The sequence below is a fragment of the Takifugu rubripes genome, chromosome 5 (genome assembly GCF_901000725.2).
Source record: "Takifugu rubripes chromosome 5, fTakRub1.2, whole genome shotgun sequence".
In the NCBI taxonomy this organism is placed as follows: domain Eukaryota; kingdom Metazoa; phylum Chordata; class Actinopteri; order Tetraodontiformes; family Tetraodontidae; genus Takifugu; species Takifugu rubripes.
The window spans coordinates 105,001-132,709 of NC_042289.1; the positions used below are offsets into that span (position 1 = coordinate 105,001).

Below are 27,709 nucleotides of genomic sequence, written 5' to 3' on the forward strand. Positions count from 1 at the left end.
GAAAGTGGTGGGGACCCTAATCATGGTATAGGCCAACTTAACCGCAGTGGTCCTGCAGCTTCAGGTGGTCCTGGGGGTGTGGGAGGTGGCACAGGTGGTCCCACTCCTTTTAATCAGAACCAGCTGCACCAGCTCAGGGCACAGATCATGGCTTACAAGATGTTGGCACGGAGCCAGGCATTACCAGAACACCTGCAGATGGCTGTGCAAGGGAAGAGGCCCATGCCTGGGATGCAGCAACAGCAGATGCCTAATATGCCCCCCATTACTGGGCCAGGAGGGGGACCAGGGGCAGGGGCAGGTCCAGCTCAGGGTAACTACAACCGACCACATGGTGAGTTTTTTCAAGTCTCCTTACAGCATAATAGAAAAAAACATTAATGATTTTCTTTTGACAATTTTGTGTTTAGGAGGTATTCTAGGTTTGTGTTGTGGTTTGTCTGACTATGTTACAGCACAAAGTTGTGATTTGTACATTTTCACTGGCTTATGTGTAGGATGTAAAAGATCTGTGTTGCATTTAGAACAAAGACAGACAAAATGCAACTTTCTAATTGTTAACATTTACGTTGCACGAATCTGCATATATGACATAAAGTACGGTATTGCATTTGCATTAATTGTTTATTTTTTGTGTGTGAAGCTGATTCTTTTGTTTGTAATTTTAGGTATGGTAGGTGCCAGTGTTGTGCCTCCTGGAGCTGCAGGTGTTCCCTCAGCTATGCCAGGTCAGGCTATCAATGGACCCCCTAAATCTTGGTCTGACGGTAAATTTTGTCCTAAGTCTTGTGATGCATTAGTGTACATGTAACCACATAGTTTACAGTTTGGCTTTTCTTTTTTAGGACCAGTGGTGAATGCTGCTACCCCATCTAACCCACCTCAGAAACTGATTCCAACTCAACCAACTGGCAGACCCTCACCTGCTCCCCCTTCTGTGCCCCCAGCAGCCTCTCCAGTGATGCCCCCTCAGACACATTCCCCAGGACAGCCTGCCTTGCCCCCTCCTATGATGCTTCACCCGAAGCAGAACCGAATAACCCCAATACAAAAGCCTCGTGGTCTGGACCCAGTGGAGATCCTACAGGAAAGGGAATACAGGTGAGGATTAATGAATGATAATGAATCCTATAATTAACTTAAATTAACTTCTTCAGATAAAATTAATTTTAGTGTCTGTATTCTATATTTTATATATATTTAGAGTTGGTAAGTCAGACTTTAGGGGACTGGGCTGAAAAGCACTGATCTGTGACCCCAGAAGAGATATAGTGGTCAAGAAAAGAGAGATTGCCTTTATTCTTTTCCCCTCTATGCTAGTTAAATGTGGGATAAATGCAATTTGATGAGTTATTTTTAATTTAAAAGTTATTGTTTGATGCTTTTATTTCTGTTGTTCATAGTGACATTTTAAAGATTTTAGGCTGTTGTTATTTGGACATAAGTTATACAGGAAAGTGAAGGATTGTGGATTTTTTAATGCAACTTCTGCAGGCTACAGGCTCGAATTGCTCATCGTATCCAGGAGCTTGAGAATCTTCCTGGCTCTCTGCCTGGTGATTTGCGCACCAAAGCTACCATAGAGCTCAAGGCCCTGAGGCTGCTTAACTTTCAGAGACAGGTAACCAGGATCTTTTCTAAGGATTCCTTCAAGGCCAACCAAAAATATGCACACTGAACCCATTTGTCTGGCATTGTGAAGTAAATTCACTTTAACTTACTTGTTTGGTGCCCATACTGTAGCTGCGCCAGGAGGTGGTGGTTTGCATGCGTCGTGACACTGCTTTGGAAACTGCCCTTAACGCTAAGGCCTACAAGCGCAGTAAACGACAGTCTTTACGTGAGGCTCGCATTACTGAGAAATTAGAAAAACAGCAGAAGATCGAACAGGAGCGCAAGCGTCGTCAAAAACACCAGGTTTGTCATGATTTTACTCATTTTGATATTCTCTTTATGTTCAGATTTAAACTATCAGAATTTATTCAACTAATATCTTGGTGCATGGTTCAATATTATTTTTGTTATCCGACTTGCCTCAATGTAGTTTCTCCAGTGCAGTATTTGTTGAAATACTAGTTGTTGAATTGGTCATTTTTTACATTGCAAAAGTTGTATTAATAAACTTTATGTTCTGCATAGGAATACCTAAACAGTATTCTTCAGCATGCCAAGGACTTTAAGGAGTACCATCGCTCCATTACAGCAAAAATTCAGAAAGCAACCAAAGCTGTTGCTACCTATCATGCCAACACTGAGCGTGAGCAGAAGAAAGAGAATGAGCGCATTGAGAAGGAGCGAATGCGGAGGCTAATGGTGAGTGAAGCCAGAAAAATGTATAAGTAAGCTGTATGTCATTTATAACTGTCTGCTCTGCGTGTCCTAGGCTGAAGATGAAGAGGGCTACCGTAAACTCATTGACCAGAAGAAAGACAAGCGTCTGGCCTATCTATTGCAACAGACTGATGAATATGTTGCCAACCTCACTGAGCTGGTGCGAGCCCACAAAGCTGCACAAGCTCTCAAAGAGAAGAAAAAAAAGAAAAAAAAGAAGGTTATTATTTGGTGTTGTTCCTTCTGTTTGATTTTTGTTGTGCGGTTTTTATATCTTTATATCTTTTTTAATTTTTCCTGTTTTTAGAAGACAGAAACTGTTGAAGTTAGTAGTAGTGGTGCTACTGCTCTTCTCGGACCTGATGGAGAGGTGAACTTGGACATTGTTACAAGTTTAATGAGCACTAATGTGTGGTGATATCTTTAGCCCTACTACAATAATGAAATATCACTTTTATTTAGAATTATTTTTAAATTCATTTTACCATAAATTGGTCCCACATTTCTTTTTTCATTTGTAAGTTTGACTTTCTTTTCTAACACCATATTTGTCTACAAAAGCCTTTAGATGAAACCAGTCAAATGAGTGACCTGCCAGTAAAAGTCATTCATGTGGATAGTGGGAAGATCCTGACTGGGATCGAGGCCCCTAAAGCTGGTCAGCTAGAAGCCTGGCTGGAAATGAACCCAGGGTCAGTCACATCTTACCGTTTTTATATTTTTTTTATTTTTTTAGTAAACACTGTTGTTTTACAACAAATGTTTAAGTTGCGCATTAACAGGCAAAGTTTTATTTCTTGCAGTTATGAGGTTGCTCCACGCTCAGACAGTGAAGACAGTGGTTCGGAAGAGGAGGAAGAGGAGGAGGTATACAACCTTGCTGGCTTCATTGTAGTCAATATTGAACACTTGCAGCAAATTGCTAATTTCCCTGGTGGACACCCCCTAAAGGGATCAATAAAGTACTCTTGAATCTTGAATTTATGTAACTGCTTTATTTTATTAAACAGGATGAAGAGGAAGACCAGCCTCAACCTTCTTCAGCAATGACAGAGGAAAAGAAAAAGATACCTGACCCTGACAGTGAAGATGTGTCTGAAGTGGATGTCCAGCACATTATTGAGTATGAGGAAATTCTAGGGCCCTTTCTTGTACTTTTTTTTTTTTTTTTAATTTTCCTCTTACTGTAAATCATCTCTTAATCCTCTTACAGACATGCTAAACAGGATGTAGATGATGAGTACAGCAATGCAAGTTTCAACAAATGCCTGAATTCCTACTATGCTGTGGCGCATGCTGTTACTGAGAAAGTTGAAAAACAGTCTACACTTCTGGTCAATGGGCAGCTCAAGCAATATCAGGTGTGACATTCAAAAACATGATTTGCAGTAAAATCACGTTGTTGTTGTTAGTATAGCATTATGTTAATCAGGGCTGCCTGTCTATGATTGCTCCTGTACAGATTAAGGGTTTAGAGTGGCTTGTGTCCCTTTACAACAACAATTTAAATGGCATTCTGGCTGATGAGATGGGCCTTGGCAAAACGATCCAGACCATCGCCCTCATCACTTACCTCATGGAGTATAAGCGTCTCAACGGACCTTTTCTTATCATTGTGCCACTCTCGTAAGTCGTAGGCAGACTAGTTAAAACTAAACGGTGGTTTTATTATGTTTATATTTTCATTCTGTACTAAAATGTGCCTTTTATTTATTTTTTTTGACAGCACTCTTTCAAACTGGGTATATGAGTTTGATAAGTGGGCACCATCTGTTGTCAAAGTCTCATACAAGGTCAGTCATTCTGTTTTACATCATTTAAATTTTTTTTCATGCATATATATAATTTGTGCAGTCACATATTACAGTAGTCTAAAGTAATATCACTATTGTAAAATCAACCCAAATATATACTCAAGTAAATGCATTACTTAACCAAATGTTGAGCACATTGTATAACAAAGATATTGTTTGATAAACATTTGAGAGTGTAAAACTAAATTCTTAAAGAAACCAAACAATTGCATCCATAGATCAGGATTTCTAGAAAATGTTACCATTCGAATAAACATTTTACCTGGTCCAAGCATTTTCTGGAATGTTGATTATCATAACAATCGCTGATTAAGTGATGCATTAAAAGAAATTGGTAAATACAGTTGTGTATAAGGCCTATACAATATTTAAACTGTAGTTCAGTACTGTATAGCTTAGCAAAGAAGAAAATGGAAAATTAATTTGAATTGAATATATGATTATTTGCACCGAAATCACATTTTTTGCAAATTGTTAAAAGAGCACCATGTTGTAACTGAAAGTACTGCTTTTTGTTCTCAGGGTTCTCCAGCTGCTCGTCGAGCATTTGTTCCAATCTTGAGGAGTGGGAAGTTCAATGTGCTACTGACCACATACGAATACATTATTAAAGATAAACAAGTACTAGCAAAGGTACAATAACACGATTTGTCAGTTAAATGTGTTAATGTATGCTTCTTGTTCAATGTTCTTATTGTTTCAATATTTATACTAAAGCTCCGTTGGAAGTACATGATTGTGGATGAGGGCCACCGTATGAAGAACCATCACTGTAAGCTTACTCAAGTCTTGAACACACACTACCTGGCCCCAAGACGTGTGCTGCTTACAGGCACTCCACTACAGAATAAGCTTCCAGAACTGTGGGCTCTTTTAAATTTTCTCCTGCCCACCATTTTCAAGAGCTGCAGCACATTTGAGCAGTGGTTCAATGCTCCATTTGCTATGACGGGAGAAAAGGTACTTTTTTTTTTTTTTTTAATTAATTTTTCTTTTAACTGCATATAACAATTGCAGTTTCTCAATATACCATTATGTTTTTCACAAAGGTTGACTTGAATGAAGAAGAGACCATTTTGATCATTCGACGTTTACACAAAGTTCTCCGTCCATTTTTGCTACGTCGACTAAAAAAAGAAGTTGAGGCTCAGCTGCCTGAGAAGGTCAGTCTCAACATGTTTTATCCATTTTGATCAAGATTTTCTTTGGAATTAATGCTAATTTTTGGCATTGACTGTTACAGGTGGAATATGTCATTAAGTGTGACATGTCAGCCCTGCAGAGAGTTTTGTACAGACACATGCAGGCTAAAGGGGTGTTGCTCACTGATGGGTCAGAGAAAGATAAGAAGGTAAAAACAAATGTTTAAAACAAAATGTGTGCTTTTTCACACACTCTCAAATAATTCTGGATATGTAAGTGATGTATGAATGTAAACTGATTTTGTGGAAAAGTGAACATACTGACATAATTTTTAATATTTTCATTGTTATAGGGAAAAGGTGGTACAAAGACACTGATGAACACTATTATGCAACTGAGAAAGATTTGCAACCACCCCTATATGTTTCAACACATTGAGGTAACAAACAAGCTTACTCACTAGTTATCTCTCCACTATTACCGTAAAGTCCGCACTCTAGAACGCACCTGACTGTAAGCCGCACCCCCCAAATTTACTAAAATATAAGAAAGAAATCCAGGTATAAGCCGCACCTGGCTATAAGCCGCAGGTGGCCACTTTGAATCATGAGATCTTTATGGTACACAGATCATTTTAAATGTTTAATTACTAAACACAGCTGTAATACAGCAACAAAATTACATGTGACACTAACATGTCGGTTAAAAACGAGCCTGCCGGCTGTTGATAGTAAGTCTTTAACTTAAAAGCTGCATCTCTTCATGTGTTATCCATGGTGAGGTTGTGTACATGAAGTGCAAAAAGACTGATCAAAGCACAATTAAACTAGCATCTTACTCTGCTCTTTACTTTATCTCTTCACCTTGCGCTTATGCTGCTTGAGCGCCCTCTGGGGGTCGTAAATATCCATTCTAATTCAGAAAACTATTTGTCCCAGTGATTGGAGGGTGATTGGAGAAATTGTTAAAATCCATAACTAAGCCGCATCACTCTATAAGCCGCAGGCATCAAGGCATGGGAAAAATGTAGTCGTTTATAGTGCAGAATTTATGCTATATCAAAGAGCAGATTTTGCAATATTTATATATATATATATATATATATATATATATATATATATATATATATATATATATATATATAAAAATAAAAAATATATATAATTTTTTGCTGAACAGGAATCATTTTCAGAGCATCTTGGGTATACTGGCGGAATTGTAACAGGGTAAGATTTTTATCCATTGATCTATTTACAACAGCTATAAAAGTCACAACTCGCATTGATCCTTTTGCCTGTTTAGCCCAGATCTGTACCGTTCTTCTGGGAAGTTTGAGCTGCTTGATCGCATCCTGCCTAAACTTAGGGCCACCAACCACAAAGTGCTACTTTTCTGTCAGATGACCACCCTCATGACAATTATGGAAGATTATTTTGCCTATCGTAACTTCAAGTACCTGCGTCTGGATGGTGAGACATTATAGTGGTTTGAAAAGCTAACACTGTTACAAAACTGTTTTCTCTCTTGATATACTCTTGACAATATTTTCTTCAGTAAATTATAATGAATACAGCGTTGTTTTTTTTTTTTTTTTAAAAAGAGTAATTTTTATATTACATGTAGGAACGACTAAGGCAGAGGATCGCGGTATGCTGTTGAAGACTTTTAATGACCCAGCCTCTGACTACTTTGTGTTCCTGCTCAGTACCAGAGCTGGAGGTCTTGGCCTAAACCTACAGTCTGCCGACACAGTAGTCATCTTTGATAGTGACTGGAATCCTCATCAGGTAAGAATATATTGACATCCGTCAGATGTATTAAGCTAAATAGTTGTCCCAACATTTCTTTGTATCATAAGTATTATGTTAGCTATGTTCATTTGCAATTTTTTTCCAATATGTTTGTCATCAAATTTCATTACTTCACATTTACTAAGTGCAACTTGAGTAAATATTACATCATAAATGCTGCATTTTTACCTGACCTCCACCTGGACATCTCTTTGTGCACCTCTACAGGATTTACAAGCTCAGGACAGAGCACATCGCATTGGTCAGCAGAATGAGGTGCGCGTACTTCGTTTGTGCACAGTCAATAGCGTGGAGGAGAAGATCCTGGCTGCTGCAAAGTACAAACTGAATGTGGACCAGAAGGTCATCCAAGCTGGCATGTTTGACCAGAAGTCTTCAGGATATGAGCGCCGGGCCTTTTTACAGGCCATTCTGGAGCACGAGGAGCAGGATGAGGTCGGAAAATTGTTTGTGGTACTAGGGACCAAGGATATGTTTCACATTTATAGTATTTTTAAATCGGCAGCACTTAACTTGAAGATTGGATCAGAAACAGATGGAGTAAATGTCACTGCAGCAATATCACATGTAAAATATCACATATGTAGGCAAATGCTGTTGGTATAGACATAGGTCTCTGAATTATTGAGTGTAATTAATTTTGATCTAATATGTCCTTATAAATTTTTTTTCTGTATCTTACAAAAAGTTTTAATGCAATTCCCTGTACATAAAAGTGGAATTTTTGTGACTGAAGTGTATCCTTCAGCATGTAATTTAATGTGGGGGTTGTATTCTTTTTTTGGTCACAAAGTAGCCCAAAATTTGTCTTAAATTGTCCTTTTGATTTAGAGAATATAAGCAATTTCATTGTAAATGGTTGTCTGCTGTCTGGCATCATTCAACAGGAGGAGGATGAGGTCCCTGATGATGAGACTGTCAATCAGATGATAGCCAGGAGTGAAGAGGAATTTGAGCAGTTTATGGTTTGTGTAGTTCACTTTCTCACCTAAAGATAATTTCTGAATAGAATTTCTAAGAAACTATTAACACAATTGCTCCAGCGCATGGATCTGGACCGACGCCGCGAGGAGGCCCGCAATCCTAAGAGAAAACCTCGTCTGATGGAGGAGGATGATCTACCAAGCTGGATTCTTAAAGATGATGCCGAAGTGGAAAGGCTAACCTGCGAAGAGGAGGAGGAGAAAATGTTTGGCCGAGGTTCTAGACAACGCAAAGAAGTTGACTACAGCGATTCTCTGACTGAGAAACAGTGGCTGAAGGTCCGATGTTGTCACACGTAGTTGTTAAAAGCTATAGCTTTTAATTTGCCTAATGAAGCTTTTTCCTTGCTGGCAGGCCATTGAGGAGGGAAACCTGGAAGACATTGAAGAAGAAGTGCGTCATAAGAAGACTTCCAGAAAACGCAAGAGGGACAGAGACCATGATGGGGGCCCTGCCACTCCCAGCTCCAGCAGCAGTCGAGTGAGGGAGAAGGATGAGGAGGGGAAAAAAACCAAGAAACGAGGTCGTCCACCTGCTGAGAAACTCTCTCCCAATCCTCTGTCCCTCACCAAGAAGATGAAGAAAATTATTGATGCTGTCATCAAATACAAGGATGGGTAAGAAGATTTACAGGCCGTATATGACAAATTAGATTATGTGAAATCGGTGTTGATTTTACATTTCATTTTTTTTGTCCTATCAGTAATGGTCGACAGCTGAGTGAAGTATTCATCCAGCTACCATCTCGCAAGGAGCTCCCTGAGTACTATGAGCTAATTCGCAAACCAGTAGACTTCAGAAAAATCAAGGTAAGCCCAGCAATTTTTTGCCCGTCCATAATGTTTTCAAGGGGAAATGAAATATGAATGTTTTCAAGGGGAAATGATGAACAATTAAGACTCAAGTCTCTGCGATTACATAAGTACAGTGGGACCTCTACTTACGAACTTTTCTACATGCAAAATTTTCAGGTTACGAAATGTCTCAAATATTTCCTCGTTACGAAAGATTTCAGGATACGAAAAACAAAAATATGCTACCGCTGCTACTCGCAGCTCGCGGAGTTTAGCGAACGCAAACATGCTTGTAGCTGCTCTGCCATTGGCTATCGCCTAGCATCTTCCTGTAATCCCATTGGCTAGGAGGGACGTCAATATGTACAAGTTTGTGTGTATCCCAGCGTCTTCTACGTCGTCTTCGGGATTTATTGTGGGTGTTCGTATGTTTGTCCATTAGATGGCGGTGTTACCACAAGTGTTAACGTTCGTTGCTAGTAATGACGGCTAATGTAAGATTAGCCTATAATAAAGTTCATTTTGTTCCTGGAGAAGCCTTGCACTGAATTCCTACATTTATTGTGCGGTAATCTAATTGTAACATGTATTTGTTACATGTTTTGATGCATTTTTATGATTTATAAAAAAAAATATGTCCGAATTTTTGGGGGCTTGGAACGGAATAGAGCATTTACATAAAAACGCGTCTCTAATTACGTAATATTCAGGTTACGAAACAACTTCTGGAACCAATTAATTTCGTAAGTAGAGGTCCCACTGTAGATACCAAAGTAAGTGTGAAATGGTGCAGAAAACACCGATAAAAATGGCAGCGTTGCTGCTGTTAGAATTTATTGTCAATGGAGCAGTGTGCACAGAAAGACTTTACTTAGACATAGAGGATTTTTTAGCTCAAGAAAATGACTGATTCATTAGCTGCTTTAGGTGGGACTGTGCACGGAGCTACAATTGGAGCATTACATGGCCAGGAGCCATGCCCTGCCTGTGCCTACATACACTGGGATTCCTAGCCACGGGTCATTACAGTAAGAGCTGGCCAACCCACTGACACTGAGCCAAACCATACCAGTTGGGTGGGATGAAATTCTCCAAGTCTTGGCCACGTATACCTTAACCGTAACCCATATATACTGCAGTTGGACAGGCTAATAAACAAGCTCTTGCCGCAAACTGCTTTTTTTTTCTCATGCAATCAGAAATTCCCTGCACACATTACTATAAAGGTGCCATCACAAGATAAACTTTATGTAAACAGGAAGATTCTTCAGTCAGTGTGCAGATCATCTGTATTGCGCAAAATGCAATTAACTATTATTGTTGTGAGGTTGCCTGGACCGTCAAGATTCATGCATTCTGACCATTGGCAACAGGCTACAAAATACACCGGTGCTTCTTAGCAATAAATCATTTAGTTGTCCGAAAAGGAATTCCATACTAAAACCTGATGTATGCCGGTCCAAGAGCAGAGGTAGAGGTTAGGTGTGGCTCATGAAACTTTGCAACGTTTCAACTACAACTGCACAGGCCATGTGCACCCGGCAGGCAAAAAATGTAATATGCCAAAGATAAGCGATTCATTCAGAAATCAAAATTGTCTCTGTCTCTGTGAGTCAACCTGCTTTAGTACCAAGTGATGTTCCAGATCAAATAATTATTAAAGGATCACGGATCTATCAAAAATAAAGTTACGTTGTCCATACATCCATTTGTAAACACTACACATTTGCAGAGAGTGGGCTTATGGAAATATACAGTTGAGAAGTGCTAGTCGCATCATTAAGACTCTATATTCATTTTTAATAGAAATATTGAATATATAGTTAATAGTAGGCGATGAGGATTCTAGTGCAGTATGTTTCCAAAACGATCTGATCGCGATATACCTATTACAAAGTATTGCCTGTCTAAAATCCTGTAGAGCAGGAACTTTCTTTGGTTGTGAAAATTCACCCTCCATTAAAATTGTTCTTCTGTATTCTCATGGCATGATAGCACTTATATTCAAAAAGCATTTACTTTTTTTTCTATTAAAGATTCTTAATTCTTAAGGGTTGGGGCTTTTTTCTGACAGATATCAATTGGTGGAAAACATTTGCAGCATCTTGCACCTCCATTCACCTGCCTTGTTTAAGCCAGTCTGAAGCTGTCAATATTATTTAATTTCTACAAACTTCACATGGTGTTTTGTTGCATTTGAAAACATTTTGGAAGGTAGATGGAAAATAATTCCTAGGCAATTCTGAATGTATTTGCAGATGAACATATTACTGCACATGATTGCTTTAATACATGTTGACCATTTTTGATTTTCATTTACCATCAGGAGAGGATCCGAAGCCATAAGTACCGCAGCTTGAATGACCTGGAAAAGGACGTAATGCTGTTGTGTCAAAACGCTCAAACTTTCAACCTGGAGGGTTCTCTCGTGAGTCGTCCCCACATAACTACATTATCAGTGAGAATAATATTTTTAGAAATGGAAATTTGGCTATTTAAGCTCAAAGGTTTTGACTAATAGCTTTATTTAAGTCATGGACTTTTGATTTTGGGTTACAGTATTTAGAAAAAATAAAATAGAGGAATATCTTTCACAATCTGTCTATCAATTACATTTATCAGTAGAGTTCCCATCCTTGAAATATCATATCTGCTTTATCATAAATAACGTTTCAGATCTATGAGGACTCCATTGTGCTGCAGTCTGTCTTCACAAGTGTGAGACAGAAAATAGAGGAGAATGAGAGTGAAGGAGATGAAAGTGAAGAGGAGGAGGAAGATGTAGATGAAGGCTCAGAGTCTGAATGTGAGTGGCACTGCTGTTTCTGCCTGAACCAATCTTTCGACAAAACAAGTAAGGAGGTGTGTGTGTGTGTGTCTGTGTGTGTGTGTGTGTGTGTCTGTGTCATGTTAGCCCGTTCAGTGAAGGTGAAGATCAAACTGAGCCGAAAAGAAAAAGGCGAACGTGGAAGTAAAGTCCATCGAAGGAGGGGCCGTGGTGCTCGAGCTAAACCAGTGGTGAGCGATGACGATACCGAGGAGGATCAGGAAGAGGTGAGGATAAAATCTTGTTGTTACTTCCAATCTTTTTTCATCTGTATCATTTGAATATTTTATTTTGCTATTAGAATTTGAAATAATCTCAGTGCTGCCAGAAACTCTTCATGCCTGACCAATGTGATTCTCTATTGTTTCATCCTGTGATGTTCCTGAGCTCATGTTCTTTGATTTGCATTGTATTATACCACTTTTTACCTAAAGCATATGATATTGCTCTATTAACAGTTAATGAAACTTGGAAGTAATTTTACAAAAGTTTTTTTTTACCATTCTCATTTAAGCTAACAACGCATCTAGGGTTAAGCAGAGCAAAGCAGCTTTGACTACTGTCAGCTCCAGAATCATCTTCATATTTTAACTCTTTGCAACTAATGATGTATTAAGCTATAAGATGTTTTGAGTTAGCATAGGGCCACTATTTTCTTTGTGCTTCTGTTTAACTTAAACATTTTTATCTGCTTAAGGAGCATTCGGCCAGTGGCAGTGAGGAGGATTAAAGTGAGGCATTCCTGATTGGACCAACAACCTACTGAGTCTTTTGGCTGGAATTCACACATTTTACTTAGATAAAGCAGAGTTTTGGTTAATGGTGAAGGCCCAATTTCAATCTAGATGAGCTGATTTTTAGTGTAACAACCTCAAAGTATAGAATTTAAATCATTCACTTCTATATTTAATCTATTCCCCAAGTTTGAGCATGTTCTTTTTTTTTTTAAGCTGTAAATGGCAGAATTAGATCCTGACCTATAGATAGTGGATTATAAACAATTACTTAAATGGTATTGATTTTGTCAGATTTCATGTTGTGTATTGCCCAGGAATCAATTATGTGGTAACGCATGTCATGTTTTTCATTGGAAATGTACTCATGTCTTCATTCTTCTCAATTTAATTTAAACTTCAAATGGATTTATGATACATCCCATCCTGCAACCTTTCCCTCTTAGGCCTAGTTTGTAAATGGGAAATGTAATAGGACCAGTTTCTAATGTCAGTGTCACTGGACTTTAAAAAAAGTACAATAAAAGCATCCCTAAGTGACCTATAGCCTTCCTTCTTTAAAAAGATTAACACTGCAATCAAATCATTGCCTTTTTATTTTTCAGACATGAAAAGTAAAAATAACCTTTTTTAGCAACAAGGAGGAAGATGTCATGATGAATGAGATTTGGGAACAGGGGATTAAACAGCACCCTATGATACAGAAACATAAAGAAAATTGTGAACAGTGTGGGTTGTGGGAAATGGTGGAACATGTCTTCTTCCTGTGTCCAAGGTACCAGGCACAGAGATTCACAGAAAGCGCCTAAAATAAAGTATTGTTTACTTCCACAAAGTTGTTGGGGTGGAATTGAGATGATGCTGCATTTAGGGGGATTTTTACATTTTTACAAATAACTGGACTTGGTAATAGGATTGAGACCTTAGTTTATTCTGCTCCAGTCCAGAAGGTAGCGGTAAAGCACCTACAAGTTGTTTGCCAACCACCTAAAGAACAGAAGATCCTGCCCTCCCTCCTCTCGAGGCAGGTACAGCACCCCCTGATGGACCCAATATATGCCGTTCCAGAAGAAGTTCAGAACTCTTTGAACTTGAGCCAACAAACCTGAGGGGGCTCCAGGCAATTAAGTCGGTGCCACAGCACAGAGACCACCAGGTTGTTGGGGACAAGAGTTCTGCCTCTGTATGACATGCGGGGGAGAAGCCACTTCCATTTTTCAATTTTGCCTTCAACTCTTTCAATTGTGTCCAGCCAATTTCTTTTCATTGTGGCCTCATCTCCAATAAAAACACCAAGGTACTTTAAGCCGTCCTGCCGCCAGGCTAGATTTTGGGGGAGGACCGGCAGACCATTGGTCCATCTGCCAACGGCCAGGGCTTCGCTTTTCTGCCAATTGACCTTTGCCGCAGACAGGCAATTAAATAAGACCATTAAATTAACTAAAACATCCAAATCCTTTTGGCTAAACAGCATTACCATGACATCATCTTCATAAGCAGCTAAAACTATTTTTTTGCTAAAAGATGGTAAAATCAGGCCATCAATGCATGCACGAATCTTGGAGAGGAGGGGTTCAAGGGAAAGGGCGTAGACCGTAGAGCATTCCAGACAGGGCGCAGCCCTGCCAGACGCCTCTGTGCACCCTGAAAGGAGCACACAGACTGCCGTTAAACTTTAGCATACTCACAATGTCACTTTACAAGACACGGATCATTGCTATGAAGCCAGGGTTGAACCCAAACCTCTCCATCACCTTCCAGAGGAACTTGTGCTCAACTCGGTCAAAAGTCTTTTCCTGGTCTAGCGAAATGATACCAGTATCAACACCCAATGAGCTAGAGACCTCTAAAACCTTTTTTGGCAGAAGAGTAACCACTGTCCTCCGGTTGGACAATGGCAGGGAACCCGAGGCCAGGCTCTCGTTAAATACCTCCAGCATGTCGTGGGCCACAATGTCCGAGAAGGCTCTGTAGAACTCCACTGTGAGCCCATCGACACCAGGAGCTCTCCGACCATGCATGCCGTGCAGGGCAGCGTGGAGCTCGTCCAGCTGCAGTGGCCTGTCCAGCCGCGAGTTCATTTCATCAGAGAGCTGAGGCAGCTCCCTGCAGAACTCATTGAACAGGTCCTGATTCTCACAGTACTCACTGACATAGAGGGAGGAAAAGAACTCCACTGCACGCTTTCTTATCTGGCCCGGCTCTATGAGTTCCTGCCCTGTGCCCAAAAACAGTGAGTGAATTACTCTATTCTGCCCACGCTTCTTTTTAGCCCAAAAAAGAAGCTAGAGGGAGCATCCATCTCAGTGATGTCTTGAATCCGGGACCTTACCAGTGCACCCAGTACCTGACCATCTAGCAGGCTGGCTAAGGCCATTTACTTGGACTTGAGGACTTCAATATGTCCTCGCTCTCCTGTGGAACTGCCAATCGCCTCTAGCTCCACTATCTCCGTCTCTAGATCTTTAACCGATCTGCGTGTGTCCTGGGTGGCGTTGAGAGTATACTGCTAGCACGTATCTCTGTTTTGCCACAGTCCCACCACTGTACAAGGCACATAAAATTGGATTTTTCTCTATGAAACCCAGACCAGAAATGGCATAAAATCTCCTTAAAACCATTGTCCCGTGTTAGGCTGGAGTTAAAATGCCAGTGCGCACTCTTGGGGCAAAATGTTCTTTAAAGCGACTTTGCCTAAAACCAAAGAGTGATCGGTATAACCAACTGGTGTGATTTTACACCCCCTAAAAACCATAAAGTGATGCCTAAAACAATAAAATCGGTCAAGTCTGGCTGAGGCGATCCTACCATCACTCAGGTGGGACCTTGTGTATTGTCTGTTTTCTGGGTGCATCCTCCTCCACACATCCACCAGGACATGAGAATAGATCAGCTGTCTCAGACTGTATTGAGAGGCTGGATGAGGCTCTGCATGGTTGCGGTCTAAAAAAGACTCCGTGCAGTTAAAATCCCCATCCAGGAATAAAAACTCTTCCGCCCCACAACCATTTAATCTCATGCAGACTTTATCTAAAAAGCTCTTCCTCTCTGTGCCGTTGGTGGGAGCATAAATATTAATAAAAAACCAAGGTGTGTTTCTGGAGGCGCGTCTTCACAAGCAGACACCTTCCCTTCACCACATGCTCCATCTCCGGGGATGATGGAGTGAAGCCCCTAGAAAAGAGGAGGCCCACTCCACCACTGAGGGTGGTGTTGTAGCTCAGCATCGCCTGTCATTCCCACTCTTTCTCCCAGTCTGCTTCGGTGCCCCCGTCGCCGTGGATCTCTTGTAGGAACATGACATCAACGCGTTTCCTCCGTGCTGTGTCGAACACTAGTGCCCGTTTCCTTGCGTCTCTGGCCCCGTTCACGTTCAACGTTCCCACTCTGAACACATCCATGGTGAGGGGAAAGTTAAAATCCAAGACAGTAAAACAATACAAGGAAACACAATGAGCAGTCTCGTAATTTATAAACTGAGCTGTTTTCTGGCCTTGCCCATGTGTTTCTTGAGCCTAAAAATCTCAGTCTCACGCACACACTCACTCCATTTTTCCTCCGCCTGCAACTCCATTACCGCTCCGGGACCGGGCGGCTCGGACAAGCCCTGGCTAGATGTCCCTCTTCACCACAGTTGAAACACTTGAGGGCAGAGGAGGTTGCGAACAGGGTGTAATCAAAGTCGTCCACATGGACAATAAAGCTAGCACCTCAAAGATAAAGATAATTAAACTCCGCTGCCCTGTTGTTCAGGATCATATGGACACCACATGTCTCAACAGCGGCAACTTACACTCCGACAACATTTTTCTAATGGGGGAGACCACCTTCCCAAGTCGGGACAGCTCTCTGACCAGGAACTCATCACTGATGAACGGTGGCACGTTAGACAGGGTGATCCTTGCTGCCGGCTGCGTCAGCAGAGTCACCTGGACAAACTGTCCTCCCACGATGATCCCTGTCTCCACCAACATATTCACCTGTTCCACCTTCTCGAGGAACAGCACCACCGCCCTGTTCATATGGGCGGTGGATTTCACTGAGCTGTGGCCGATTTTTTGGGCCCCAGCCAGAGCCACCTTCTCCACACTGAGCACAGAGCCCGCTCCCACTTTCACTCCGTGCCTTCTACTCAACCCGGTCAATCCCGGCGTTGGCCGCCATGACGGCCGCACGCGGTTGGCCGCCACACACACTCACTCGCTAAACTAATATATAACCACGAAGCACCACAATAAATCAAACTATATTCACCAGCATTCACACACACAAAAAAGGATAGAATTAGGAAAACAGCACTTTTGCACAATTTCTCGCTCTCTCTCTTTTCTCGCTCACGCTCCTCCCACCGGAAGAAGAAGAAGAAGAACCACTACCACCACGTGGGCCACGGTTACAGCGGAAGTATCGTGTTGTTGTTTTACCAACGTCGTCTATTAGGTAAAGCCTAAGGCTTTAAAGATATTCATTGAAAGCATGTCAGAAGAGACTAAACTGAAAATCAGCTCTCGCTTCGCTCAGAGATATGACAAATACAGACAAAAAGAAGAACTGCAGAGACGTAAGTGTCACTTGATCTCAACTAATTGTGGCTAAAAGGCAGCAGCGTTTCTGCTCCTGGTTTTATGACATGACTATAATCTCTGGTGTGTAGTAAAGGACCGATATGGGGATCAAAACGGCTCTGATTCGTCTGAGTCCAGCTCCGAAGAAAGTGAAGTGGTTCGTCTGCATTGCCACAACGGCTATTTAATTTCATTGATGATATAAGGCTTTGTTCAAATGTACTATCTTTCTTGTAGGAGTTGGACCCTGCACTTGAAAGGGAATTTTATAGAACACTATCACTTCTTAAAAGGAAAGACCCAAAGATATATCAGAAAGAAGTCAAGTTCTACTCTGAAGGTACACGCTTTATTTCTTAAGTGTTTCCCGAATTTTTTTCCAGCAAGGGTTCAAATTTGAAATCTGTTAATTGTAGAGATGGACCAGCCAGAGGAAAAGGTGTCATCCTCCACTAAAGCAATGAAGCCTATGTATCCAAAAGACTATGAGCGTAAGGTCATATTGGAAAAGGGAGGGTGAGTTGCTGACCATGGTAATTGGATATTAGTTTATTTACTTACAGAATTACAGAATCTTTAATGCAAGTTTTAGTTATCATCTCATATACATGGTATCCCTAAACCATTTTATTGTCCTGTGATATGATGTGCATTTCAAAAGAATGTCCATTTATGTAGCACCCAATTAAATCCCAAAACTTTTTGTTGTGTTTATGTACTTATTCCTTGTATTTGTACGTTACAGCAAATATGAAGATGAACCAAGTGAAGATGAGGTTATTGACATATTTGAGGTGTGTTGACATATTGAGTAATCTTGTCTCTATATATGGAGCCACAACTGCTTTTATTAATCAGATTTTTTTTCTCAGAGGGCTGCATCTCCCAGCTACATTCAGGAGCAGAATAAACTGAAGGAAAGGTAAGGCTTAAACCAAATAATAGTGTCTATCAATACAACGTGAATTGTAGGTAAAGCCATTCTCTTCACTTCAGCATCCAGCAGTTCATTCAAGACAGTGATGATGAAGAAAAGGAGGACAAGGAAGGTGGAGGACTACTAATCAAGAGGGTTAAAACCCAAAAGGAGGAGGTCAGACACTGCAATAAAATTCATTCTTGAACACGCGGCATATAAAGACAGACAGAGACAGAGATGGGATGTTTTATATTATAGTGAGATAATATGGCACATTCTACTTTTTGTCCCCTTAAGAGAATCTCTTTTGTGAATTGGTCTAAACAGAAATATGCAAAGACACATTGATGAAGCTATGGGGAAATTATAAAGTGAGGCAAATTCGGTGCTATGCTGGAAATTTTTCAAATCTATATAACCAATAAATGGTACAGGGTAAGAACTCTTGGTGCTGGGAAAAAATTACAATGGTGCTTGTATTTTTCTTCTTCTCAATCCCTCTCAAAATTAAATATTCTGCAATTTAAGTAAATGCAATGCATTTGTCGATACAAAAAGTATTTTGGGATTTTTTTTTGTTTATTTTATGTTTTTAAAAAATGCACGATGTGTATAGGATGAAGAAAATGCACATTATGTGGAGTGGTTAAAAGGCCAAACAGAGTTTGAAGAACCAGAGGGGATGAAGGATATGGTGAGTAGATAAGTATGACAATAAATCATAGGAAACAGTTTAATTTAATTTGTTTTGCAGAATAAAATGTTGCAATCCAAATACAGCTCCAACATATTCAATAACGGAAAAGGAAAAGAAAAGAAAATCTATTCTCTGGACTCTCATAAGGATTAAGTTGCACAATCCACCCCAGTTGTTATTTACATAGGTTTTCATTATAATGTACCATATTTTCACGACCATAAGGCGCACTGTATTAAATGGCGCAGTCTCAGTTATGGGCGCTATTTCTGTATTTAAAACATACATAAGGCGCATCGTATTATTAGGCGCATGCTAAAACATACAGTAAAAAATGACAACGGAAGTAAAACAGTGAGTTTCGACACATTTATTGAACAAAATATTCATTCTTCTGCCACAAAACCATCAAAGTTTTCATCTGCTGTATCTGAATTAAACAGCTGCACTATTTCAATGTCCAACATCCCGAATTCCTCTTCTTCATCATCTGAATCAGACTCACCAACCGGTTCCACTTCAGCGTTGATGCCGGCTTTTGTGAAAGCTCTTACTATACATGAAGACGGTATCATAGCCCATGCGTCTACAATCCACCCGCATATGGTGGCATAACCTGCCCGCTGCTGCCTCATAGTCTTTATGAAGGAGTGTTCGCCTTCCGTCATCCAGCGCTCTGTCCGTTTCCGTCGCAGCCGAGAAACACGGTGAACGACGACTTCTCGTGCCCCTAACCGTGCTGGTCCCTTTTTTCTCCACTGTGTGGGTCAAAGGGATGTCAAAAGTCAGAGGGATCTCATCCATGTTGGTGATGTGGCTGGGCGTGGTTATCTTGTCGCGGCAGTAGGTGCGGAAGATGGCCACCCTCTCCTGGTAATCCGCGGGCAGCCGCTGCGCACAGTTATCCTCGTGCGTATGGAGAGATGCCGCCTCCTCATAGAGCGAAAACACCAAGACGGACTTCCTTGGAAGTGCTCAAGGTCTTCACCAATCGCTTTGGCCTTTTGTCGAATGGTGACAGTAGAGACGCCCCTTCCAGTTGTTCGCTGTTCCACAACCAACTGTTCCACTCGGTCTTCCTGCTCGGGCCACCTTGCTTTGTTCCCGCGGAAAATCAGCTTTGTCTTCCTCACTTGGCGCAGTTCACTTTCTTGTTTTTTCCACTTTCTGACCATGGACTCATTTACATTTGAATGTCTTGCAGCTGCTCGATTGCCATTTTCAGCCGCATATTCGATGGCCTGTAGTTTAAAGTAAGCCTCATACGCGTGTCGCTTGACCAGTGCCATTTTAGGGGGTGCTTACGTGTAGGTGTGCCGCTAATCGATGGGTGGAGCATTTAACGTAGTGCACGCACCAAAGGCACACAGCAGATTTTGGAACTCAGTCCAGACACAAGGCGCTCCATATTATAAGGCGCACCGTCGATTTTTGAGAAAATCTCAGTGTTTTAAGTGCGCTTTATAGTCGGGAAAATATGGTAATTGATGGAAATTAATTACACGGTGGAAAGCAAAAGCGAATTCCTGTTCAAAATCTATGTTAATATGAAATGGTGGACAGTTAATTGATTTCTAAAAGGCAAACAGTTAAACACATTTCATTATCTTATGCAATATCAGTGTAGCTTTTTTTTTGTTCTAGGTCTGATGTTAGACTGAAAGACACTTGTCTGTGGGGCACAGAACTTGTCTCCTTTCTTCGCAGTATAATGGCTGGAGATTCCCATAGTGTTTGTTCTTGTGTATTCGTGTTTGAAAGGATAACTGGAGTTACACCTTCAGTCATCTTCAAGTTTTACCAGTGGCACTTGGACTGATTTCTTCTGACTTTTCCATTGATTTCACACAAACAAGGATTGTGTTTGGACTCTATACAAACTCCAAATTTCAGAGTTTTGCCTTAAAACCCATCCACAGATGCTTTAACTTGGATTTTTCTCATTGAACCTATTAAAGCCACACCCATTTAAACTTCTAAAGCCATGACATCATGGTCTGGACTTTCACAAATTGTTTAAAGGCTTACTCTTACTCTTAATGTATGTAATCTTCTGCCTCTAAAGAAAATAAGGAGACATTTTGGATTTACATTAAAATAATTTTTATTAAACTATACTGACAGTGGTAATTACTTAATGACTGCTTCTGTTAACAGAAATACTTGAAGGAATACTGGAATGACCCAGAATTGGATAGAAAGGAGCGATTCCTAAGAGACTACATCCTGAACAAAGCTTATATCGATGAGGATGATGAACGGTATGTCCTGTCTTACAAGGATTTCAATTTTGGGTTTTCAAATTTGTATATAAACTGCAGCTATAAATGTAAAACTCACCTGCAAGGATTCCAACGTATGATGAGGTTGTCCGTGATGACCTATTGGATTCTGAAGGAGAAGGGGAAATGTTCTTGGAGCAACAGGAAGCCTTTGAGAGGAGCTACAACTTCCGCTTTGAAGAACCTGGCTTCGAGCAGATCAAAACCTACCCGCGCCACATTAGCACATCTGTGCGATCCAAAGATGACCGCAGAAAACACAGAAGAGAGGAAGTAAAAGAGAGGAAGCAAAAGGTGTGTAAAAGTTAAAATATCATTTTACAGTCAAGCCTAGTCAACTACGAAGGTACCGATAGTATTTTGCGACTCAAAGGAAATGTTTTAAAATATGCATTTCTTATAACACGACCAACACCATTGTGTTTTTTTGTTGTTAAAGAAAGATAGTTTTTAAGCCCTGTAATGAAAGACACCCCAAAGGTAAACCCTGTGATTATGTTTCCCTAATGTTCCAGAAAAGGTTTGAGTTGGAAATGTTTTTTATTATTTTGGGAATAAAAATATGGGTATAAGGAATGTCTTCCAAACACATCACATTGGTGCTGTCAGAAATTAAACACATTGAGCATGAGAGAATAACACTCATTTCTTGTCTATAACATACTTTTCTACTAGAGTTAAACATCTCCAAGACCTGAAAGAAGTTCAGTTGTGAAATTATGACTTGCTAAGAAGTTTCTCAGTTTTTAATGTCACCACACCTGCTTATAATAATCCAGCCAATCTCCTTTTTTTCCAGGAGAAAGAGCAAAAACGAGAGCATCTTAAACAACTCAAGAACTTGAAATGCATGGAGATCACAGAGAAGCTGAGGAAGCTTCAGGAGCTGACAGGAAATGAGTTCAGCTTCAATGAGGTCAACTTAGAGGGGGAATTTGATCCCCAGGAACATGACCAACTCATGCAGGTCAGGTCAATATAATAACACCAATTAGAACATGCCATTTTTACTCAGTTGTCATTGTTTTTCTGCACCTAGAACGCCATGTGCCCTTGCACAAATCTATATTTGCACATTTATATTGTATTTTTACTATATGATTACAAAACAACTCCTTTGGTTTTGGTGTCCTTGTTTGAGCTTTGTTGGAAAGAGACGGGAGGTTTCCTGCAGTTTTATCATGTGGGCAGAAGCCAACATCAGAAGGATAAGTAAATGATTACCTGCAAGGTCTTCCCTGCCTCCGTGACTCAACTCTGATCTGCCTTGTTACTTTACTCTGGCCTGGGGCTGATTGCTGCCATCCCTATTGCTCTGTTGATCCTGTATGATTTAGGCTGATCCTTGAGCTGTGCAGTGTCTACCTGCCCACTAGGGCCCTACTTCTTAATGATTTTCCATGACATGGATTATCACCCTCATTATCTGGACTCAGCTGTGTTTTGCCCTCCCAATACCTCACCTCGCTGGAGCAGGGGCACAAACAGCCAGTTACACACAAAGTCATCCCACACAGAAAAACCCAAGGCCCCGAAAAATTTAAACCCGGAAGCTTCTTGCCGTGAGGTGCTAGAGCTACCCCATAACACCTTCATATTGAAATATTCTGTTACAGAGTTCCTACCATCCCCAATTACTCATCATTTAATGTCTTCCTGTGCAATTTACTATGACTGTTGTTGTTGCTATAATCTACACACCACCCAAGACCTTGGCTGTTTTCTGCACCGCAGTTTCATCATTAACATCAGGGCAAAAACATCAAACTGTTATCACAGGTGAATCTAATATTTACAACCCAATGAATGACTTTATAAAAAATTTTCATCTCACTCCTTCACCATCTCAATATTTTGGAACTCGCCTGTGCCTGTTCAAAACTACTTTGCGCTGACTTAAGCAGCTCTGCTAAAAGATGGGCCTCACAGTTCACACTCAAATATATGATTTACTTCTGCAGTATTAAGAAAGCAGTCGTGTAATACTTAGCTCGATTGTCAAATTTATCTTCTACACTAATGTCATCATTGCTCTTTGAGGCTATAAATCTGCACTTTTCTGTATCATTAATCATCTACTCAAGTCTCCAAAGTTTTTCTTGTGGACATTACACTCAAACTCTTTATCCTGCACAACCATCATCATTGGTTGACATCTGGCCCTGCCTCACACTTCATCCTCTCCAAATCTACTCTGGTAACTAACGACACATTCTCTGACCTTATCCAGAAAACCAAATACACCCTCCGGTCAAAGCCTGCGTTCCATTAATTTCACTCATGTCCATTGAAACATTTTTTTCCTTCTTTTGGAACTATTCCAACTTCTCTAAAGTTGCTAGTTTTTCAGCCACCCAAAGACTTGATGCACACCCTACTGACCTAGCTCGGTAAACATGTATGGTACTTCCAGCCTTCCCCTTGCAGCCAGAATCTTGGTGAAGATGGTTGGCATTTACTTTTGATGTTACCTCACTGATGACAACCTCCGACTTAAGCTGCATGGAACATTATGAAGGCTTTTTGGTATTGAAGTTGTGCCTAAATTATTTGAATGATAAGAAAATCCATACAAAGCTAATTAAAGTAATTAATCCAATAGTATGTTTAATTGTATTTCTTTTTGTTTTTCCTTCATGCAGAAGTTCTTTGGCGATAATTATTACAGAGAAGAAGATGATGAAAAGCCTCAGTTTGATGAGGATATTGAAGGTGAAGATTTATTTTTATTTTTAACTGCTGCAAAGAAATCCTCAGTTTCTATTTCAAAAGTTGTGTTAGTTGGTTGATTGTGTTTCTCAGGGTTGAAGTAGCTGAAGATTAAAGGAACAACAAAAGCACTTACAAAATATTTATTCACACAGAACATTGGAATTGGGATGTTTGGAAAAGGGAGGACCATGAGTATCATGAACAGAAAAATGATGCCTCTGCACCTCATTGTGAAGATGAAGATTTTAATGTAAATCATAAAACCAAAGTTTATCTATTTAATCAGAACATTTTCTTTGGGTTAAAACAAGCCCATTTGTTAAAATAATCCAATTTTCACAGATGGATGCAGACTACAACCCCAACCTGCAAACCAGCTCTAAGAAGAAGTGGAAGAAAAAGGAGATGTTGAAGAAAAGGAATTTACCCAATAGTGGTGAAAAAAGGAAAAAATCTCACTTTGCTGAGGTCATCGCTAGAAACAAACCTGTGTTTGATCCAAGTAAGTATCCTTATTTTGCTCTTGGTCACTTGGCACTTGGTGACTAATGTTGTCAAAGTGTTGGTGATTTTTGTTCAGATGAGAAGAGTTTTGAGCAGTACTTGGATGAGTATTACAACATGGACTATGAGGACATCATAGATGACCTCCCTTGCAGATTTCGCTATAGGCAGGTCATTGCCAATGACTTTGGCCTTACCGCTGATGAGGTGAGTTTACCAGGCATCAGCTAACATTCAGATTTATTTTCAGTATAAATCCATCAGCATTTTATGTGAACTTGTCTACATAGATCAGTGTATAAATAGGTACATTGATTCTGAATGTTTAACAGTTTAATGTAATGCACTTTAATTGGTTCAGATGATTAGAAACACACGCTTAATACAAAAATTAATAATGAGAATTCAAAATGCATCTCTTCCATCCAAGATACATCCAAGAGGCTTATTTGGTTCTAAATGAACTGGTGGGAATCCCAGAGTTACAGTATATACTGTGCTGATTTAGTGAATGCTGCCGTTAGTGGTCTTAGGTGGTAATTTGCATTAGTGAAGGCCAGGCCAGAGACAAAAGATGGTATTAGGAATAAAAGAAGCCATCTCTTTTAAACTGGAAAAATCTTCACTGAACAGTCGTGAGTTGATTAGACTTACAACACCAGTTGCAAAGTCAAGAACAAATCAGAGAGATGAAACAGAAGCAACATAACGGCATTGTCATTCTGTACACAACTGGTACATCAGGAAAAGTCAAAAAGATTTTTAACAAACACAACATCCTTGTTCATTTTAAACCTGACAACATACTCAGCGACTGGTCCAGCCAAAGGACAAAACACCCTGACACAAACGAGTAATGTCATTTGTGCTGTCCAGAGCAGTGTGGACTATATAGCTCTGGATATTTGCAAGACTAAACAGCCACTGCAGTGACACATGGCTCAACACAGGAGAACTGACTTTTCAGGATAGGCTTTGGCTGTCCATCTACTTCTGAAATTTAAACAGCAATGTTCATGTTTTTGCCAGAGAAGACGGATGGTTTGAAAAAGGTGTAAAAGAAGCAATCTTTGTTAAACTGGAAAAGCCTTCCATGAACAGACAGAAGTCTTACAACACCAGTTTTACGACCTACAATCCCTCCCCATCAAGTTCCACAAATTGTTCACCCAACATCAGATGCTGACGAAGGATGATCCATCCTTTTCAACTACCAATCAGCACAATATATAACTCTGTTTTCCCACCAGTTAATTTAAAGCTGAAGAAGCCTCTTGGATAAGAGATGAAATGTCGATGAAAAATGAACAGAAGCCCAGTTAAATTCTCTTAACCCAAGATTCTCTTTGACCTGGATGACTGAGAACATTCACCCACATAGAGTTTCAAAACATTACAGATAAAAATACATGGAGAAAGGGATGTTTTGAAACAATATAAAGTAGATTTGCTTGAAATAAATTTAGGACTTTGTGAAATCAGACTTTTTAAGGAAGCAAACACATAACTTTATGTAAAGTTTGACAGATTTTGCTTGTTTTGAGTCAACTAAAATTCAAGTCACACTATTGTTATTTCCCAGATTTTAAATGCTGATGATTGTGAGCTGAACCATTGGTGTTCTCTAAAGAAGACCTGCATGTTTAGGTAAAGTGTCCGTCTTGGTAATTAATATTCTATTGTTCACAGGTCATTACTTGTTCTGTTTTGTTATTCTCAGGTCAGATAAAGAAGAGAAGTGTGATTTGAAGAACTTTAAAATCAAAGCTCAGAATATGAAGAAAAAGAAAGAAATCCTGAAATCGATATATTCTGAGTGAGTCGAATATCATGCTTAATTTACATTACCTATGTTCTTATATACAAATACTCGTACTAAAGGACTGATAAAATAAAAAAGTTGGGTAAACACGTAATTAACACTGATGATCTTAATAAGCTCGATCAGAAATAAATAGTTTTCCGGTCGAGGTGGGTGGTTTATGCTTATTCTCGTTCTGAGCCAATTTTCCGAACCTGATTTCGGTCAGAGACTAAAACCTGACTGCATATGTGTGCTCTGCATCAATGCAGTGTTGCCAACTTGGAAAATTTCTGGCAACTTTTTAAACCCTCTGTCAAAAGTGTCTAGCGACAAACCAGTGATGTTATTGGTGACGGTTTTGGCTTTTTGAAGAATCGAAGTAGCATGTCCTCAATGTCCTCAAGTACTTTCATGCAGTCAGTCCCACAGCAGCCTGAGCTGCAGTCAGAGCAGAGAGGAGATCCACCACTCTGCATCTACGCACTGCAAATTAAACCTGCCTTTCACCTGCCGCAGGTTCATTCTGATTGGGGGGAAAGATCAGAAATAAATATTGAAGGGAAATAATGACCTACTTCCTTGTTTTTTGGATTGTTGACAGCACAGGCGGAAGTAAAACTCTTCTTCTGTGAATGTTTTAGGGAAATTAAACAAGTGTGCATGTCAAAATGCTGCTTTTCTAAATAAAGCTGCGTGCATGTATATTCGCATCATGATTGGATTAGATTTTTCCAATGTAAACAGTGGATTTGGATTTTCCAGTCCCTCGAGTTTTTAATTTTAATTTTACAATTTAACTCATGATTTTTTTTTAAAAAATATTTATTTTTTTTGTCAAAATGATGTGTGTTATCACTTATGTAGGTTTTGACTATCTTTACAGCACTTTTAACAATATGTACATTGATTTATCAACAGGAAAGCTAAAGAAGAGGAGTTGGAAAGGAACCAAAGTGATTATCTAAACAAAGCAGAGTATGGTCCCGATTGCACAGAAGAAACATTTGGTCAGACTGTTAGACCAACTGAAGATGAGGAAGAGGAAGTTCTGATACCAACAAACACACGAATGAAAATCAAGAGGGAGATATTTCACAAGGATGTTGCTGTTAAAACAGCTGAGGTGAACAGGAGAATTAAATCAACCTGGGCCATGAAGAAGCAAAAGCTTTCAGCTCACAATCAGCTCATGATTGGTAATCATGAGTTCAAGCGAAACCGTTTGAGGGCTTATGGTCTTAACCCAAAGAGATTGTTCTACAGGCAGCTTGGCAAACAAAAAAGAAAAGAGAGAGAGAAGCAGAGAAAAAAAGTTACCAACATTAAGGATCTGTAACAGAGAGAATAAATAAATGTGTTCTGCCCACATTTATTATTTTAATTTTTAAAAAATATGTCAAAGTACTAAAATTGTGAATATAAATTTTCAGTTTATTCCATGTGTATACCATGACTACAAAATTAGACAAATTTTAAATTGTTTATGTCCACTTTAATAGTTCACTTTGAGTTGAAATGTATTTTTCTGCATAGAATCTTTCAAAACATAAGTTTGTGTGGACAAGATGTATCACAACAAAATATTGAAGAGTACAGATCATTTTGACTAACTATTGTACCTGTGTGTCTTAATCTGACTTTTCCTATTAAGAAATTGTCCAGGTCTGAATGAAAGGTACTCAAATAAGGCAAAAAATAAATAAATCATCAAATTACCAATGACTGGGAAAATATATCCTTTGTGTAATTGATTATTCAGTCAGGTTATTTAACGGGCAGGATAGGCAA

The 27,709-nt window shown here is 39.8% G+C and overlaps 2 protein-coding genes across 3 annotated transcripts in view; both read left to right on the top strand.

Annotated features, from left to right (window-relative positions):
* smarca4a (SWI/SNF related BAF chromatin remodeling complex subunit ATPase 4a) overlaps window positions 1–12,978 on the top strand; it is a 15,681-nt gene extending 2,703 nt beyond the window's left edge. Inside the window, exons 4-34 of one of the 2 annotated variants that reach the window (XM_029835987.1) lie at window positions 1–334; window positions 669–767; window positions 846–1,101; window positions 1,495–1,621; window positions 1,744–1,917; window positions 2,140–2,313; window positions 2,384–2,551; window positions 2,639–2,701; window positions 2,893–3,023; window positions 3,135–3,198; window positions 3,342–3,454; window positions 3,545–3,692; window positions 3,794–3,957; window positions 4,058–4,124; window positions 4,668–4,778; window positions 4,863–5,105; window positions 5,195–5,308; window positions 5,389–5,496; window positions 5,641–5,727; window positions 6,468–6,514; window positions 6,591–6,757; window positions 6,912–7,075; window positions 7,307–7,534; window positions 7,987–8,064; window positions 8,143–8,361; window positions 8,438–8,700; window positions 8,787–8,892; window positions 11,204–11,305; window positions 11,554–11,683; window positions 11,792–11,931; window positions 12,402–12,978. The exon at window positions 1–334 is cut by the window's left edge and continues 110 nt beyond it. In XM_029835987.1, the coding sequence (XP_029691847.1) occupies window positions 1–334; window positions 669–767; window positions 846–1,101; window positions 1,495–1,621; window positions 1,744–1,917; window positions 2,140–2,313; window positions 2,384–2,551; window positions 2,639–2,701; window positions 2,893–3,023; window positions 3,135–3,198; window positions 3,342–3,454; window positions 3,545–3,692; window positions 3,794–3,957; window positions 4,058–4,124; window positions 4,668–4,778; window positions 4,863–5,105; window positions 5,195–5,308; window positions 5,389–5,496; window positions 5,641–5,727; window positions 6,468–6,514; window positions 6,591–6,757; window positions 6,912–7,075; window positions 7,307–7,534; window positions 7,987–8,064; window positions 8,143–8,361; window positions 8,438–8,700; window positions 8,787–8,892; window positions 11,204–11,305; window positions 11,554–11,683; window positions 11,792–11,931; window positions 12,402–12,434 (4,422 nt within the window). In that variant the 3' untranslated portion in view covers window positions 12,435–12,978. Of the gene's footprint in view, window positions 335–668; window positions 768–845; window positions 1,102–1,494; window positions 1,622–1,743; window positions 1,918–2,139; window positions 2,314–2,383; window positions 2,552–2,638; window positions 2,702–2,892; window positions 3,024–3,134; window positions 3,199–3,341; window positions 3,455–3,544; window positions 3,693–3,793; window positions 3,958–4,057; window positions 4,125–4,667; window positions 4,779–4,862; window positions 5,106–5,194; window positions 5,309–5,388; window positions 5,497–5,640; window positions 5,728–6,467; window positions 6,515–6,590; window positions 6,758–6,911; window positions 7,076–7,306; window positions 7,535–7,986; window positions 8,065–8,142; window positions 8,362–8,437; window positions 8,701–8,786; window positions 8,893–9,804; window positions 10,358–11,203; window positions 11,306–11,553; window positions 11,684–11,791; window positions 11,932–12,401 lie in introns of those variants that run through there. The other variant, XM_029835988.1, reaches the window with a different exon arrangement.
* A 3,820-nt stretch (window positions 12,979–16,798) lies between these two features.
* kri1 (KRI1 homolog) lies at window positions 16,799–27,654 on the top strand. Its single transcript, XM_011603622.2, has 18 exons — window positions 16,799–16,999; window positions 17,093–17,160; window positions 17,241–17,343; window positions 17,420–17,519; window positions 17,749–17,797; window positions 17,876–17,925; window positions 18,000–18,096; window positions 18,539–18,616; window positions 20,777–20,880; window positions 20,967–21,195; window positions 21,701–21,868; window positions 23,544–23,613; window positions 23,766–23,863; window positions 23,956–24,115; window positions 24,194–24,324; window positions 25,700–25,764; window positions 25,838–25,933; window positions 26,840–27,654. Exons 1-18 carry the CDS (start codon window positions 16,915–16,917, stop codon window positions 27,255–27,257), a joined length of 2,169 nt encoding a protein of 722 aa, XP_011601924.1. The 5' UTR covers window positions 16,799–16,914; the 3' UTR covers window positions 27,258–27,654.
* The last annotated feature ends 55 nt before the right edge of the window (window positions 27,655–27,709 follow it).

What these genes read in the sequence shown, in the direction of transcription:
- kri1 (XM_011603622.2), top strand. Translation starts at nt 16,915, where the DNA reads ATGTCAGAAGAGACTAAACTGAAAATCAGCTCTCGCTTCGCTCAGAGA. An exon ending in GTTTGATGAGGATATTGAAG is followed by an intron (nt 23,614 to 23,765) that starts GTGAAGATTTAT and finishes TTATTCACACAG; the next exon opens with AACATTGGAATTGGGATGTT. An exon ending in AAGAAGACCTGCATGTTTAG is followed by an intron (nt 25,765 to 25,837) that starts GTAAAGTGTCCG and finishes TGTTATTCTCAG; the next exon opens with GTCAGATAAAGAAGAGAAGT.